A 14,618-nucleotide genomic window follows, 5' to 3' on the forward strand; every position below is an offset into this window, starting at 1 on the left:
CTCTGTGCCCACTTCCAGGTTCTATTTTTGCTCCTTTTGCAAAAAAGTCGAAGTCACACTGTGGTCATGCGTACCACCTCTGCATCAAGACCAGGGGCCCCAGTCTGTGGGAGATGTGGCAGCGATCACTGGGTCCTGGCTACAGCATGGTTGCCTAGTCCTGTGTGCTTGGGCAGGAATGGTGACAAGAACTTGTACTCGGCACCGTGGTAGAGACTGAGAACTACTTCATACCCATCCTCCTATTGAAACTCACACACTCAGGCTTGTGGGTTCTCTTACAGTTATTATTCTCATGTTATAGGTCAGGCAACCAAAGAACAGAGAGCTTCTTCAAGGATCTATAGCTGGAAGGTGGGGAGTAGGTGTAATTGTATGTGAGGAGAGCTTTTAACCATGCTATACTGCTTCCTTCTAAGGGACTGGCTTAATTTCTGAAATCTCATCAGTCATGGTAATTCAGGCCTTCATCTTCCTCATACAGCTGCCTTCTTGGATAGGTCAAGTGCATTTGTAGCCTTTATCTACAAAAAGCCAGAGGAGAGGAGTGAACCTGTGATAAAAAAAGAGAGAAAAAAAAAAGTAGACATATCACTGACTTGTGCTGCACTTTTTTCCTGGGTGAGCTGGAAGCACAGCCTCCCAGGGGAGCAATTCAGGACTTGTTCAGGCTTCTCAGCTCTATCTGAAACCTTCCTTTCATTGAGTCACTGTTACCCAACATAATGGGGTATAGTCCTAGAGGCCCCAGTATGGATGCTTTCCCACTGGGACTCAGGAATAGTTCCCCCTCCCTCCCTCTCAGATGGTGGATAGGACATGGCACCATTTTGGAAGCCTCTTCCCCCTCCCTGGCAAAGAAGAGAATGCCTAGCTCTTAAGCATGTTTAACTTTAAAAGCTGCCTTGCCTTTTTCCAGCCACCTGGAAGGAGATATCAGACTGCGTGTTCCCAGGTACATTCTTTAGAATTTGTTGTTCAGATTGGTAGTCTCCAAGCAAAAGTGTCAAGCACACATGCATGTATATGTTCATGTAATAAAGTACCTACATGTGAATATACAGATCTATTATGCTCATGCTAAAAATATACAGAAAAGTTAAGTTTTACATCAATAAATTTTTTAAATGTTTATCTATTAATACAATGTTTAATTTCTGCTGTACCGCACAGTAACTCAGTTATATATTTAAAAAAATTTTTTAAGTCTTTACTGAATTCGTTATGATATTGATTCTCTTGTTCTGGTTTTTTGGCCATAAGGCATTTTTAGCTCCCCAACCTGGGATCGAATCTGCATCCCCTTCACTGGAAGACAAAGTCTTAAATCACTGGACTGCCAGGGAAGTCCCCTGTGTATTGTTTTTCATTTTCTTTTCCATTATGGTTTATCACAGGACTTTTGACTATAGTTTCCTGTGTTATATAGTAGGATCTTGTTGTTTATCCATCCTGTATATAATAAATTGCATCTATGAATCCCGAATTCCCAACCCTTCCTCCTCATTGCCAACCACAAAGTCTGTTTTCTATATTTGTTTTGCAGTCTATTTTGATTTTGTAGATAGGTTTATTTGTGTAATATTTTAGATTCCACATATAAGTGCTATCATACGGTATTTGTCCTTCTCTGCTTAGTATGATATTCTTAATGGCTGAGTAATAGTTCATAGTGTGTGTGTATATATATACACACACACACCCCACATCTTCTGTATCCATTCATCTGATGGCTATTTAGGTTGTTTCCATGTGTTGGCTATTGTGTATCTTTTTAAATTAGTTTTATCTGGATATATGCCCAGGAGTAGGATTGTTGGATCTTATGGCAACTCTATTTTTTAGTTTCTTTTAAGGAACCTCCATACCATTTTCAATAGTGGCTGCACCAATTTACATTCCCACTAACAGTGTAGGAGGATTCCCTTTTCTTCAAATCCCCTCCAGTATTTATTATTTTTAGACTTTTTAAACATGGCCATTCTGACTGGTATGAAGTGGTACCTCATTGTGATTTTGATTTTCACCTCTCCAATAATTAGTGACACTGAGCATCTTTTCATGTGCCTGTTGGCCATATGTATGTCGTCTTTGGAGAAATGCCTATTTAGGTCTTCTGCCCATCAGAAAACAAACATTTTAAAACACGTCATTTATTCTCATGAGTCTGATCTAGACAATCTTTGCTAGACTGAAAGTTAAATGGACTCAGTTCTTCCTGATCCTGTCTCTCATTCCATCATACCCTTCCAACCCCCTAATGACATGGACAGAGTTCATCCAGTATGCCTTGATACAAAAGGTATGTTTTTCTTTCAGGCTTATCCAGAACCAGATCACAGCCAAGGGGATTGCCCAGTTGGCAGAGGCATTACAGAAGAACACTGGGATAATGGAGATTTGGTAAGACTGATCTACTCCTTTTTGTAGTAATAACAACAGTGATTATTTACTTAGTCAATGGTGCTATGTGCTATGCACAATGTAAGGCAATGTGCATTTATTTCTCATCTTTCCAACAATCTGTAAAGTAGGTAGTACTGTTTCCATTTCACAGATGTAGAAACTGAGGCCCAGACCCAGGTCACACCTAAGAGGAGAAGCTGAAATTCAGCCAAGGCTGTGACTTCCTAGTCAGGACACTCTTCTGCAGTCCCCCTGTCCTAGATTGTACAGGGGCAGACAGACTGAGAAATGATTCCCACTGAGAGATGGCCTGGAGTCTGAAGCACGTTCTTTTCCTGTCTGGGCTTCCAGGCTGTATTTGAGCTGACTGTACTCTTTTCCAACTTCCTGTTTCTCTTCTGAGGACTCGCTTATGCCAGCAGAAGGAAAGCCCATTGGCCTGCCTCACTGCAATGTTGCGCCCCATTCCATTTCTCGTGCCTCCCACGGGACACATGCACCCCCCCACTTCCCCCACAGGTAGGACTGGGCCTGGAGTATATTCAGCGGGGTGAGGGAATGTGTGTGTCCCACTAGTAACAGAAAGGGCCCTGACTGCCTCAGTACCGATACAACCAAGTTGAGAACAGAGGGCCCCTGTGTCCTTGAACCCAGACCCCCCAAGAGCCCTGGAATCTGCTCTCTGCCCCAGGCCTGGCCTGAGACAGCCCAGCAGAGTGTGAGGCTCAGACCTACATGGAAAGCCTGGCAGGGGCCAGAGCCAGGTTCCCCTGGAGGACAGAGACCACAGGAGTTCATGCTCCATCTAGGGTCCTGAGATCCATGGAGCAGCCTTGCCATGGCCCAAACCCTCAGTTCAGGGGGTAGTTACTCATTAACTTTTTTCATACTGGGGAAAAGAATTTCATAGCCTGAAAAATATAAGTCAAGGTACAGCTTGCTCCCTGATCTTAGCTGCTAGAACAGTGTTTTTTACTTTAGAACTCCTTAGAGGATCATAAATTGGTTTGGTAGGTTATAACTAGCATTATTTAAAGAATGAAATGGAGTAAAACACCAGAATGCTGTGTGCACACTATGAGATATTTCATAATCTAATTTCAGATGTGGGTGTGTATGTATATATGTGTACCAGCATAGACACTGGTTCACAATGTAAAATGTTCTTATTTGGAGGCAAAGCCAAAAAATCATTTGAAAACATTATGCTTGAGAAGAGAGCCCAGGCTCCAAACAGATTGATCGAGGCACTGTGGCAAGTCGTCTTCAAAGCCAAGCCTACTCCTCAGTCAGGAATCCTTTCCTAGAAGTACCCCATTTGCTGATGACTCTGTTGTTTGAAGATGGCAGACAGAGGTGGGGAGAGGACAGGAGACTAGGCTGAAGGACAGTCTGTGGACCACAGCTGCCTTCTACTCTGCTCAGTGACTGGTTAGGATGGTTTAAGCACATGCAGCTGCTTTATTTATTTATTTTTTTTATTATTATTATTTTTTTTCCAGTGGGTTTGTCATACATTGATATGAATCAGCCATGGATTTACATGTATTCCCAATCCCGATCCCCCCTCCCACCTCCCTCTCCACCCGATTCCTCTGGGTCTTCCCAGTGCACCAGGCCGGAGCACTTGTCTCATGCATCCCACCTGGGCTGGTGATCTGTTTCACCATAGATAGTATACATGCTGTTCTTTTGAAATATCCCACCCTCACCTTCTCCCACAGAGTTCAAAAGTCTGTTCTGTATTTCTGTGTCTCTTTTTCTGTTTTGCATATAGGGTTATCGTTATCACCTTTCTAAATTCCATATATATGTGTTAGAATGCTGTAATGTTCTTTATCTTTCTGGCTTACTTCACTCTGTATAATGGGCTCCAGCTTCATCCATCTCATTAGGACTGGTTCAAATGAATTCTTTTTAACGGCTGAGTAATATTCCATGGTATATATGTACCACAGCTTCCTTATCCATTTGTCTGCTGATGGGCATCTAGGTTGCTTCCATGTCCTGGCTATTATAAACAGTGCTGCGATGAACATTGGGGTGCACGTGTCTCTTTCAGATCTGGTTTCCTCAGTGTGTATGCCCAGAAGTGGGATTGCTGGGTCATATGGCAGTTCTATTTCCAGTTTTTTAGGAAATCTCCACACTGTTTTCCATAGCGGCTGTACTAGTTTGCATTCCCACCAACAGTGTATGAGGGTTCCCTTTTCTCCACACCCTCTCCAGCATCCATTGCTTGTAGACTTTTGGATAGCAGCCATCCTGACTGGCGTGTAACGGTACCTCATTGTGGTTTTTGATTTGCATTTCTCTAATAATGAGTGATGTTGAGCATCTTTTCATGTGTTTGTTAGCCATCTGTATGTCTTCTTTGGAGAAATGTCTGTTTAGTTCCTTGGCCCATTTTTTGATTGGGTCATTTATTTTTCTGGAATTGAGCTGCAGGAGTTGCTTGTATATTTTTGAGATTAATCCTTTGTCTGTTTCTTCATTTGCTATTATTTTCTCCCAATCTGAGGGCTGTCTTTTCACCTTACTTACAGTTTCCTTTGTAGTGCAAAAGCTTTTAAGTTTCATTAGGTCCCATTTGTTTAGTTTTGCTTTTATTTCCAATATTCTGGGAGGTGGGTCATAGAGGATCTTGCTGTGATTTATGTCGGAGAGTGTTTTGCCTATGTTCTCCTCTAGGAGTTTTATAGTTTCTGGTCTTACATTTAGATCTTTGATCCATTTTGAGTTTATTTTTGTGTATGGTGTTAGAAAGTGTTCTAGTTTCATTCTTTTACAAGTGGTTGACCAGTTTTCCCAGCACCACTTGTTAAAGAGGTTGTCTTTTTTCCATTGTATATCCTTGCCTCCTTTGTCAAAGATAAGGTGTCCATAGGTTCGTGGATTTATCTCTGGGCTTTCTATTCTGTTCCATTAATTTTGACTGGCTTGAAATGGCCTACCAAAGACCATTGTTCCTACACAAAGAACTATTTGTATAGGACCAAGTATCAGTCTTTAAGGCATGCTGTGTAGAACCTGAACAAGGCATTGGTGTCAGGAAGGATTAGAAAAGAGGACAAGGAGGAAGCCTTGGGCGCTGGCCCAGGCGTTATCTTCACTCCAGCCCCTGGTTCATCCCAGAAGTCTCACATCATGGGCTGCCAGGGCTGGGGTCAGGCTCTGCCCAGGGTCACCACTGGCAGAGATTACCTTTGGCCATCTCCTTGGACTCTTTATCTGTAATGCCATTTATGTCTGCCTCATCCCTGTTCAAAAAGAACTTGAGATCTTAAGTCCCTCGGTGAGTTATGCCTTCAAAGACAGAAATTAGCAGAGTTATGACCCGGTGTCATAAATTATAGCACTTACCCACACTCCATTGTAAGAGCTTTCTGTGAGGCTGTCTCCTCCAGACTCCTTGAGGGTAGGGCCTCTGTCAAGGTCACTGCAGAGTCCCCAGGGAAAGCACTGCATCTTAATTTGTTTTATAACAAATGAGTGCTTGAGTGCCAGGTGCTGTGCCGATTCCGAGAATCCAGTGGTGAGGAAGATATAGTAAAGGAAAAAATTATTCAAGTAATTATTTAATGACAGTCATGATGAGTGCTAGAGAGGGGAAAGCTGAGAAGGGAACCTAATACAAAGAAGGTTTCAGGGAAGGTCTCCTGAAGGAAGTGGCATTTAAACTAAGCCATGAAGGATAAATAGGAGATCATCAGTTCAAGTGGGAAGAAAGTGTTCTAGGAAGGAGGACATCATATGCAAAAGTTCTGAGGCAGGAAGGAACGTGGTACCCTTGAAGAACAGGGTAGGAGAAGGGCCACAGGAGGTGGAGGTGATGGGCAGAGACTAGACCATGAAAGATCTATGGGTCCTTTTGCATATTTTTGGTGTTTATCCTAAAAGCAGTAGAAAGTCATTGAAGGGCTTCAAGCAAAGACAGATGTGCTCAGAGCCGCACTGTAAAACAAACAAACAAACAAAAAACACCACCCTGGCTCCTGTGGGAAAGTGGACTGGGAAAGGCCAGAGAAGAGGTGATAGAAAGGCAGATCAGGACGGTGGTGGGGAACATATGGAGAGGTTCCAGGGAGCCATGCTAGGGATACTTAGGAAACAAAACTTTGTGACAGAATATGAAGGTGGGGAAGGTGTCAAGGTTAACCTCCAGGTTACTAACTTGCACAACTGGAGGAAGGGTGGTGTGCCATTCACGGAGCTCAGGAACCCTGGGGAGAGGTGCCCACTTTGAGGTACCTGGGAGGCATCCAGATGAAGATGTCAAGCAGGTAAGAGGCGCCGGAGTAAAGAGGTCTCGCCCAGGTCACTGACATACAGATGAGGCCAGGGATAGATGAGGTTCTTCTGGGGAAGAGGGCCAGGCCCCAAGCCTGGAGGAAATCCATTATTTAGAGGTCATGTGGAGGAGACTATAGAAATAAAGGAGATGGAGTGGTCAGATGTAGGAAAGAAACCAGAGAGTGTAAATATCAAGCCAAGAAAAGGATGGTAGTGTTTCAAAGAAGAGGAAGACATGCCTGTGAAGGGCAAGAAAGATAAGGCCTGAAAAATGTCATTTAAATTCAGTTTTATTGAGGCTATTGGTGACCTCAGATCCATTCCATGAAGTGACGGTATCTCCATGAAGGGATTTTTTTAAAATTGGATTATAACTGCTTTACAGCGTTGTTAGTTTCTGCTGTACCACAGCGTGACTCAGCTATGTGTATACATGTATCTCCTCCCTCTTGAGCATCCCTCTAGGTCCTCACACAGCATTGAGATGAGCCCCTGTGCTGTAGAGCAGCTTCCCATAGCTGTCTGTTTTACATGGTGGTGCATATGTCTCAATGCTACTCTCTCAATTTGTCCCACCCTCTCCTTCCCTCACTGTGTCCACAAGTCAGTTCTCTATGTCTGCCTCTCTATTCCTGCCCTGCAAATAGGGTCGCCAGTACTAAATTTTTCTAGATTCTGTATATATATATATATACATTAATATATTTTTCTGACTTACTTTACTCTGTACGACAGACTCTAGGTTCATCCACGTTGTTACAAATGACCCAATTTTGTTCCTTTTTGTGTTTGAGTAATATTTCATTGTATATATATACCACATCGTCTTTATCCATTTGTCTGTCCATTTAGGCTATTTTAAGTAGTGTTTCAGTGAATACTGGAGCACATGTATCTTTTTTTTTTTTTTAATTTTTTTTTTAAATTTTTTATTAGTTGGAGGCTACACATGTATCTTTTTGAATTATTGTTTTCTCAGAGTATATGCCTAGGTATAGGATTACCGGGTCTTATGATAGTTTTTGTTTTTTAAGGAACCTCAATACTGTTCTCATAGTAGTTGTATCAATTTACATTCCCACCAGTAGTGCAGGAGGGTTCCCTTTTCTCCTCATCCTCTCCAGCATTTATTATTTGTAGATTTATTTTGATGATGGCCATTCTGACTGGTGTGAGGTGATACCTCATTGAAGTTTTGGTTTGCATTTCTTTAATAATGAGTGATGTTGAGCATCTTTTCATGTGTTTTTTGGCCATCTGGAAATGATTAACAAGTCATCAAGATGGCAAAGTAAAAGGATATGGAGGTCACCTTCTCCCACAAACACATCAAAAATACATCCAAGTGTAGAACAAGTCTCATGGAAAACTGGAAACTGGCAAGAGAACTCCTATACAACCAAGGCTACAAGAAAGATTCCCATGTAATCAGGTAGGATGGGAAAAAGAATCAGGTGAGGATGGCACCCCTGGGCAGGGACTAAGAGGAAAAGGAAGACCATCACGTGGATACTTGCCCTGGGAAGTGAGCGGGTTGAATCAGACTGGGTGTCCCAGTCCTGGGCTCCTGTGCAGAGGAGACAAGCCCCCTTGGCTGCTTGGAGAACCAGTGTGACAGAGATAGAGGCTGGAGAGCCTAGACTCCACTTGGGAGGAGTGTGTGGGTGCTTGCTTGCCACCAGACAGGGCAGAGAGAGGTCTGCCCCAGTGGCTGCCACCTCACTGTGCTCCTGAAGCCGAGCTGAGCAAACACCCCAGGCCCGCCCACTCCACACCACAGACTGGCACTAGATCTAGGGAAGCCAAGTCCTGGCAGAAGACCTGATCGAGGGACACAGACGTGGCCCCCAGGCGCCTGCTGGGTGGTTGCTACAACAGCGCTAACAAAACAGCCCCAATGTCTGATGGCAACACAGCCGCTTCGGCCGTAATGCCACGGCCCCCCACTGCTAGCCAAGCACATGCTCCAGTCTCTTCAATGCCACAACCTTGCGCCAGACGTGGCATGACCACAGTGGGAAGAAGCATGACTTTGGGCTACATGTGAGATGCCTACACAGGTGGTGCATCAGACCTCTGTAAATGCACAAGCCCCAGTGCAGGGAGAAGGGAAGACATACACCTCCAGGGAACAGAGCCAACTCAAAAGCCCAACGCTCAGGGCATTTGCCCCAGCAACTCTGGAGCAGCACCTGCCCTGTGTGATGGTCACTGAGCAGAGAGGAGATCCTACATCACAGCCTCTGCAGGTTCTAGCCATACCCCATCAAGGTGATGGTGGCCAGCACACCCTGAAGAAGACAGGGCTGGCATCCACAATCAAATCCAGTCCTCACACCAAAGACACCAGAGGGACACTCACATAAAAACACCTCTTCATGACCACAATAGATTGCTTTTCTCTTTTTCAGTGAATTTAGGTGAAACAGTTAAGTAAAAGGAAAAAGCAGAAGAACTACTCCCAATTGAAAGAGCAAGAGAAACCCCCTGGAAAAAGTAATGAAACAGAAAAGCTGGTAATAAAAATGCTAACTGAATGAAAAAAGAAAACTGATCTAAGCACAGATCATTTTAACAAAAACTATAAAAAGACCTAATCAAAAATAGGTAATTCAATGTCTGAGATAAAACTCACTCTAAAAGCAATAGCAGACTAAATGACACAAATGCAAATGATATGAAAGATAAAATAATGGAAATTAATCAATATAGCAGACAGAAAGAACATGAAAAAAATGAAAGCAACATAAGAGATCTATGGAATAATATAAAATGTGCCAATATCTGCTTTGTAAGGATTCCAGAAGGAGAAAAGAGAAGACAATAAAACATATATTTGAAGAAAGTATGGCTGAAAACTTCCCAAACCTAAAGAAGGGAACAAATATCCAGAAACAGGAAGCACAGAAGGTCCCAAATAAGATGAACCCAAGCAGAACCACACCAAGACATACCATAAAAAACAGTCCTTTACAAGGAAATCCCCATCAGGCTATCAGCTGATTTCTCTGCAGAAACCTTGCATGCCAGAAAAAGTATTAATAGCATGATATATTCACAGTCCTGAAAGGGAAAATATCAACCTAGGATACTTAATCCCAGGAAGATTATCATATATATAGAATATATATATATATATATATATATATATATATATAATATAAGAATTTCTCAGAGAAGCAAAAAGCAAAGAATTCACCATTACAAAACCTACCCTAAGAGAAATGTTGAAGAATCTTCTCTAAATGGAAAAGAATCTATAGGAAAGGGAAAATACCAATAGGAAAGGCAAATATATATTGAGGATTGAAGATCGCTTAAACCAGTACATGGATTAAAAATGAAAAAATGAAAAGACAGCCTGCAGAATGGGATAAAATATTTACAAATGATGAAATTGACAAGGGGTTAATGTCCAAAATATACAAACAGCTCATACAGCTGAACATCAAAAGAACAGCTCAATTAAAAAATGGGTAGAAGACCTGAAGAGATGTTTTTCCAAAGACAATTTACAGATTCCCAACAGGCACATGAAAAGGTGCTCAACATTACTAATTATTAGGAAATGCAAATCTAAACCCAATGAGGTATCACTTCACACCTGTCAGAATGGCCACCATCAAAGTCTACAAATAATAAATTCTAGAGAGGATATAGAGAAATGGGAACCCTCGTACACTATTGGTGGGAATGTAAATTGGTGCAGCCACTATGGAAAACAATGTGGAGGATTCTTAAACTAACAGTAGAACTACCATATGATCCAGCAATTGCACTCCTGGGTATATATCCAGAAAAAGATAAAACACTAATTTGAAAAGAAATATGTACTCCAGTGTTCACAGCAGCACTATTTACAATAGCCAAGGACATGGAAGCAACCCAAGTGCTCATCAACAGATGACTGGATTAATATGTGATAAACACACACGTATATGTACACACACATATGCACAATGGAATATTACTTGGCCATAAAAAAGAATGAAATACTGCTATTTACAAAGTGGATGGACCTAGAGAATATTATGCTAAAAGAAATAAGTCACAGAAAGACTGACTATTATATCAGGTAGATGTGGAATCTAAAAGATAATATACATGCCTGTATATATGCAAAACAGAAACAGACTCACAGATACAGAAAATGACCTTGTGGTTACCAAAAGGATGAGGAACAAATCAGGGGTATGAGAGTAACATATATACAAATTACTGTATTATAATAAGAATATACTGTGTAGCACAGGAAATTATACCCATTATCTTGTAATAACCTGTAATGAAAAATAATGTGCAGAAATACTGAATCACCATGGTGTACACCTAAAATTAACACAATACTGTAAATCAACTATAGTTCAGTTTTAAGAAAGAAAAAAGTGTTTGACAGATCATGGTCTTTAATTTCAGGGTTGTGTGAAGTATGAGAGTGTGTTAGCAACACATGTTGGGAAGGTGTATACAGTAGCCCCTCACTTACTTGTGTTCTTTTTCTCCAACAGCTTAAATGGAAACTTGATAAAACCAGAGGAGGCCAAGGTCTTTGAAGATGAGAAGAGGATTGTCTGTTTCTGAGGGGATGTTTTCCTGTGGGTGGGTCTTGGCCCTGGGGGTGACTCAGTGCAGTTGTCTATCTTGGATGGCGGCATCCAGGGTCTGCTGAGGTGGGACTGCTAGAAATCCTGCCTTCATGGTGCAGATCAGGTGGGCCCTCTGACTGGCAGAGTCCCTGAGTAGCTGTGACAATTCTGCAGGAAAAGCATGAGCCATTTTAGTGGCTGCAAACATTCTATGAAGAGATGTTAATGCATAGCCATGATTATTTAAATCTGCAACTAGAGGAAGGAGACTTAGAGCTCATACAAATGCCTGCCCAGAGGCCAGGGGGAGCGAGTCAGTCACTGCCATGTTCACTGAAGAGCTGAGGACATGGTGCAAAGCTGGTACCATGTTTCTTAGGGGGCAAAGGTGCTCAACAAAGGAAAGTGTTTTACCTGAAATATTGTCTTCCTCCTCAGTACCTCCCCAAGTGTTGAGACTATTCCCACCTCAAACTGTAGCCACTGAGGGGGTGCAGTGTGGGGGTTTGACTCCTCCAAGGCTCTGTAGGGAGCTGGTGCCAAAGGAAGGCCCCACCATGGACATTTGTCTTAGTCCTGGAGTCTCACCGTCTGCTGACAAAGATGGCAGGATGCCCTCTTCACCAGTCTGAGGGACAGGACAACGTCTTCATAATACTGAGGCTCCACTCAGGGCTTTTGTGGGATGGGACCGACCTCCAGAAGGCTGATGCTATGGGCTCTGCCCCAGGAAGAAGAATCAGTACCGTTCTCCAAAAGGAATAAAGGCCTGGTGTGCCCTTGTGGCCGTGGCATCCAAACTGGAGCTTCTCTCTCGCCCTGTGGAGAAAGGGAAGTCTCCTCCTGCCCCTCAGCAGTTGTGAGGATGGCTGTGTTGGAGGCAAGGCTCAGAGTCGCTGAGAACTCGGCTGGGAGAGCATGATAGACCCCTGCCACCATGGCGGGCATGCGGTGGATGCTAAATGGGGGGAAGGAGGAGGTTTTCCCAGATAACTCATTCGTTTGCCAATTCATTTGTTAGTAAAATACTGAAACACTCATTATTTCTAATTGAGTTCAGCTCAGTTCAATCGCTCAGTCGTGTCTGACTCTTTGCAACCCCATGAACCGCCAGGCCTCCCTGTCCATCACCAACTCCTGGAATTTACCCAAACTCATGTCCATTGAGTCGGTGATGCCATCCAACCATCTCCTGTCGTCTCCTTCTCCTCCTGTCCTCAGTCTTTCCCAGCAATCTTTTCAAATGAGTCAGCTCTTTGTATCAGGTGGCTAAAGTATTGGAGTTTCAGCTTCAACATCAGTCCTTCCGGTTGTCTGAGTCAGGGGTTTTAAAAAGGAAGTCGGCCTGGCAAGCAGGCTGTGACCCCTTCAGAGGCACTTACTGCATTGGGTGGGGCCCTGGGGCGACGTGCTGTGAGGAGAACTGACGAGGGCCAGTCAGAGGCATCCTCAGTGTGATCCTTCACAAGTCCCTCCACCTACCAAGGGAGGGAAGCAGGCGGAGAAAGCATCTGAGGCCTCTCCATCCGACCTCCCAGTCCACACAAGCGGCTTCTCAGAGGGAATACCTTGAGTCCCTGGTAGCTGGGGCCAGGGTATGCTGGCATGGCCAGGTTTCATGGCCCTCACCACTGTTTCTTGATGGGCCGTCCCCTACCCTCCCCAGCTGTTCACTGCCAAGTGGAGGACCAGGGTGGGCTTGAATCCACTGTGGCAAGAGGCACTGAGCTGACGGGTAAATCGGGGGCCGTTCAACAGTACCTTGGAGTTGTCAGAAGTCCAGGCTGGCTTTAGACTGCAGCCCTGGTTAAGAAGGGTATAATTCAACAAGTTAGCCCTGAAAGGCAGGGGAACATCCTGTACAGTCACATGGGAGCTATTCCTCTAAGGTCCTGGCCATCCCAGATTTGAGTATCTGCCTAACAGTCACCACCCCCACCCCCACCCAAGGGAGGACCTCTCTTCAGAATATCTGAGCAGCAGATATGCCCAGATCACATAAAGGAATGAGCGGTTGGTGAGCTGAAGGCCAAGGGTGCTTAGAACAGACTTCAGACTTGCCGAGGCAGAGAACCACACTTCCCAGCTGACAGATGCATATTTTATTATAAACTGCTAAAACTAAACTTTTGAGAGTCTAAAATGAACCCAGAAACTACCAAATATTACTACTTTTAGAGACTATGAAAATTAAAACTGTTGCCTCTAAGGGAAGCTGAATTTGTGTGATATTGGGTTAAATTCTAACCTGGAAATACTTCGGTTTTCCAGATGGCGAATGATGGATTTTCTTACAAAAGTGAAATTAGACTCCTAATTTGTTGGAAGGGTTCTCCACTACCCATAGGTGAACTTCTCTGCAGAGAAATGGAGACTTGTCCTAATCAAGAAAAAGATAATAGGAAATTGGGGGGAAAAGGGAATTCCACAAACTTAGGATATGACTGTTTCCACAGGACATGTTAGTTGATTTCAGGGAAGAAACCACAGCTTCCGTGTTTCAGACCTACATGTCCATGTTGACTTAGAACTTATAAAATAAGCCATGTCAAATCACTGTGGGGTTTTGGGCCACATCTTAAGACTGTCAAAATTTCAGTTTCTACAAAGTTGTTGTGAGGATTAAATGAGCTGCCGCATGGAGATCAGCACAATGCTGGTGCAGGGTCAATGCTCAATGAAAGTGAAAGTCGTGTCCAACTCTATGTGACCCAATTCTCCACGCCAGAATACTGGAACGGGTAGCCTTTTCCCTTCTCCAGGGCATCTTCCCAACCCAGGGATCAAACCCAGGTCTCCCGCATTGCAGACGGATTCTTTACCAGCTGAGCCACAAGGGAAGCGCAACAATATTGGAGTGGGTAGCCTATCCCTTCTCCAGTGGATCTTCCTGACCCAGGAATCGAACCAGGGTCTCCTGCACTAAAGGTGGATTCTTTACCAACTGAGCTTCAGGGAAGCCCCCAGTGCTTCAGTATGCAACAGTATGATAACTCGGGTTCAATCCCTAGATGGGGAAGATCCCCTAGAGAAGGAATGGTAACCCACTCCAGTATTCTTGCCTGGGAAATCGCATGGACAGAGGATCCTGGAGGGCTATAGTCCATGGGGTCCGAAAGTGTCGGACATGACTTAGCAACTAAACAACAACAATTACAAAGCTAATGTTTCTCATTTCTGCTCACAGTGGCATCCCCCGGTATCCCCTTGACACTCTTAGGCTTAGGAAACTTCCCAACAAGGTCAAATATAGGACTAGAAGTTCTCAAATTCAAGTCTAGAAGCATTCAACATTGAGCTTCCTGCAGTATCCTGACTCCTTCAGTGCAAAGC

General features: G+C 43.6%; 1 protein-coding gene and 1 long non-coding RNA gene across 10 annotated transcripts in view; one reads left to right on the plus strand and one right to left on the minus strand.

The window, feature by feature from the left end:
* NOD1 (nucleotide binding oligomerization domain containing 1) overlaps window positions 1-12,325 on the plus strand; it is an 87,730-nt gene extending 75,405 nt beyond the window's left edge. For 6 of the 8 annotated variants that reach the window (XM_043872251.1, XM_043872249.1, XM_043872248.1 and 3 more), the window contains 3 exons: window positions 920-955; window positions 2,320-2,403; window positions 11,208-12,325. In XM_043872251.1, the coding sequence (XP_043728186.1) occupies window positions 920-955; window positions 2,320-2,403; window positions 11,208-11,280 (193 nt within the window). In that variant the 3' untranslated portion in view covers window positions 11,281-12,325. Of the gene's footprint in view, window positions 1-919; window positions 956-1,263; window positions 1,289-2,319; window positions 2,404-11,207 lie in introns of those variants that run through there. The other 2 variants (XM_043872253.1, XM_043872250.1) reach the window with 2 other exon arrangements.
* LOC122674144 lies at window positions 114-11,319 on the minus strand. 2 transcript variants are annotated; one of them, XR_006334915.1, is made up of 4 exons: window positions 11,186-11,319; window positions 6,658-6,791; window positions 5,770-5,916; window positions 114-553 (listed from the first exon to the last, which is right to left on the minus strand). It is a non-coding gene; the product is annotated as an uncharacterized LOC122674144 (long non-coding RNA). The 2 variants fall into 2 exon arrangements; XR_006334914.1 differs by lacking the exons at window positions 114-553; window positions 5,770-5,916 and adding an exon at window positions 5,251-5,712.
* Window positions 12,326-14,618: the final 2,293 nt, after the last annotated feature.

The sequence above is a fragment of the Cervus elaphus genome, chromosome 18 (genome assembly GCF_910594005.1).
Source record: "Cervus elaphus chromosome 18, mCerEla1.1, whole genome shotgun sequence".
NCBI classification, from domain to species: domain Eukaryota; kingdom Metazoa; phylum Chordata; class Mammalia; order Artiodactyla; family Cervidae; genus Cervus; species Cervus elaphus.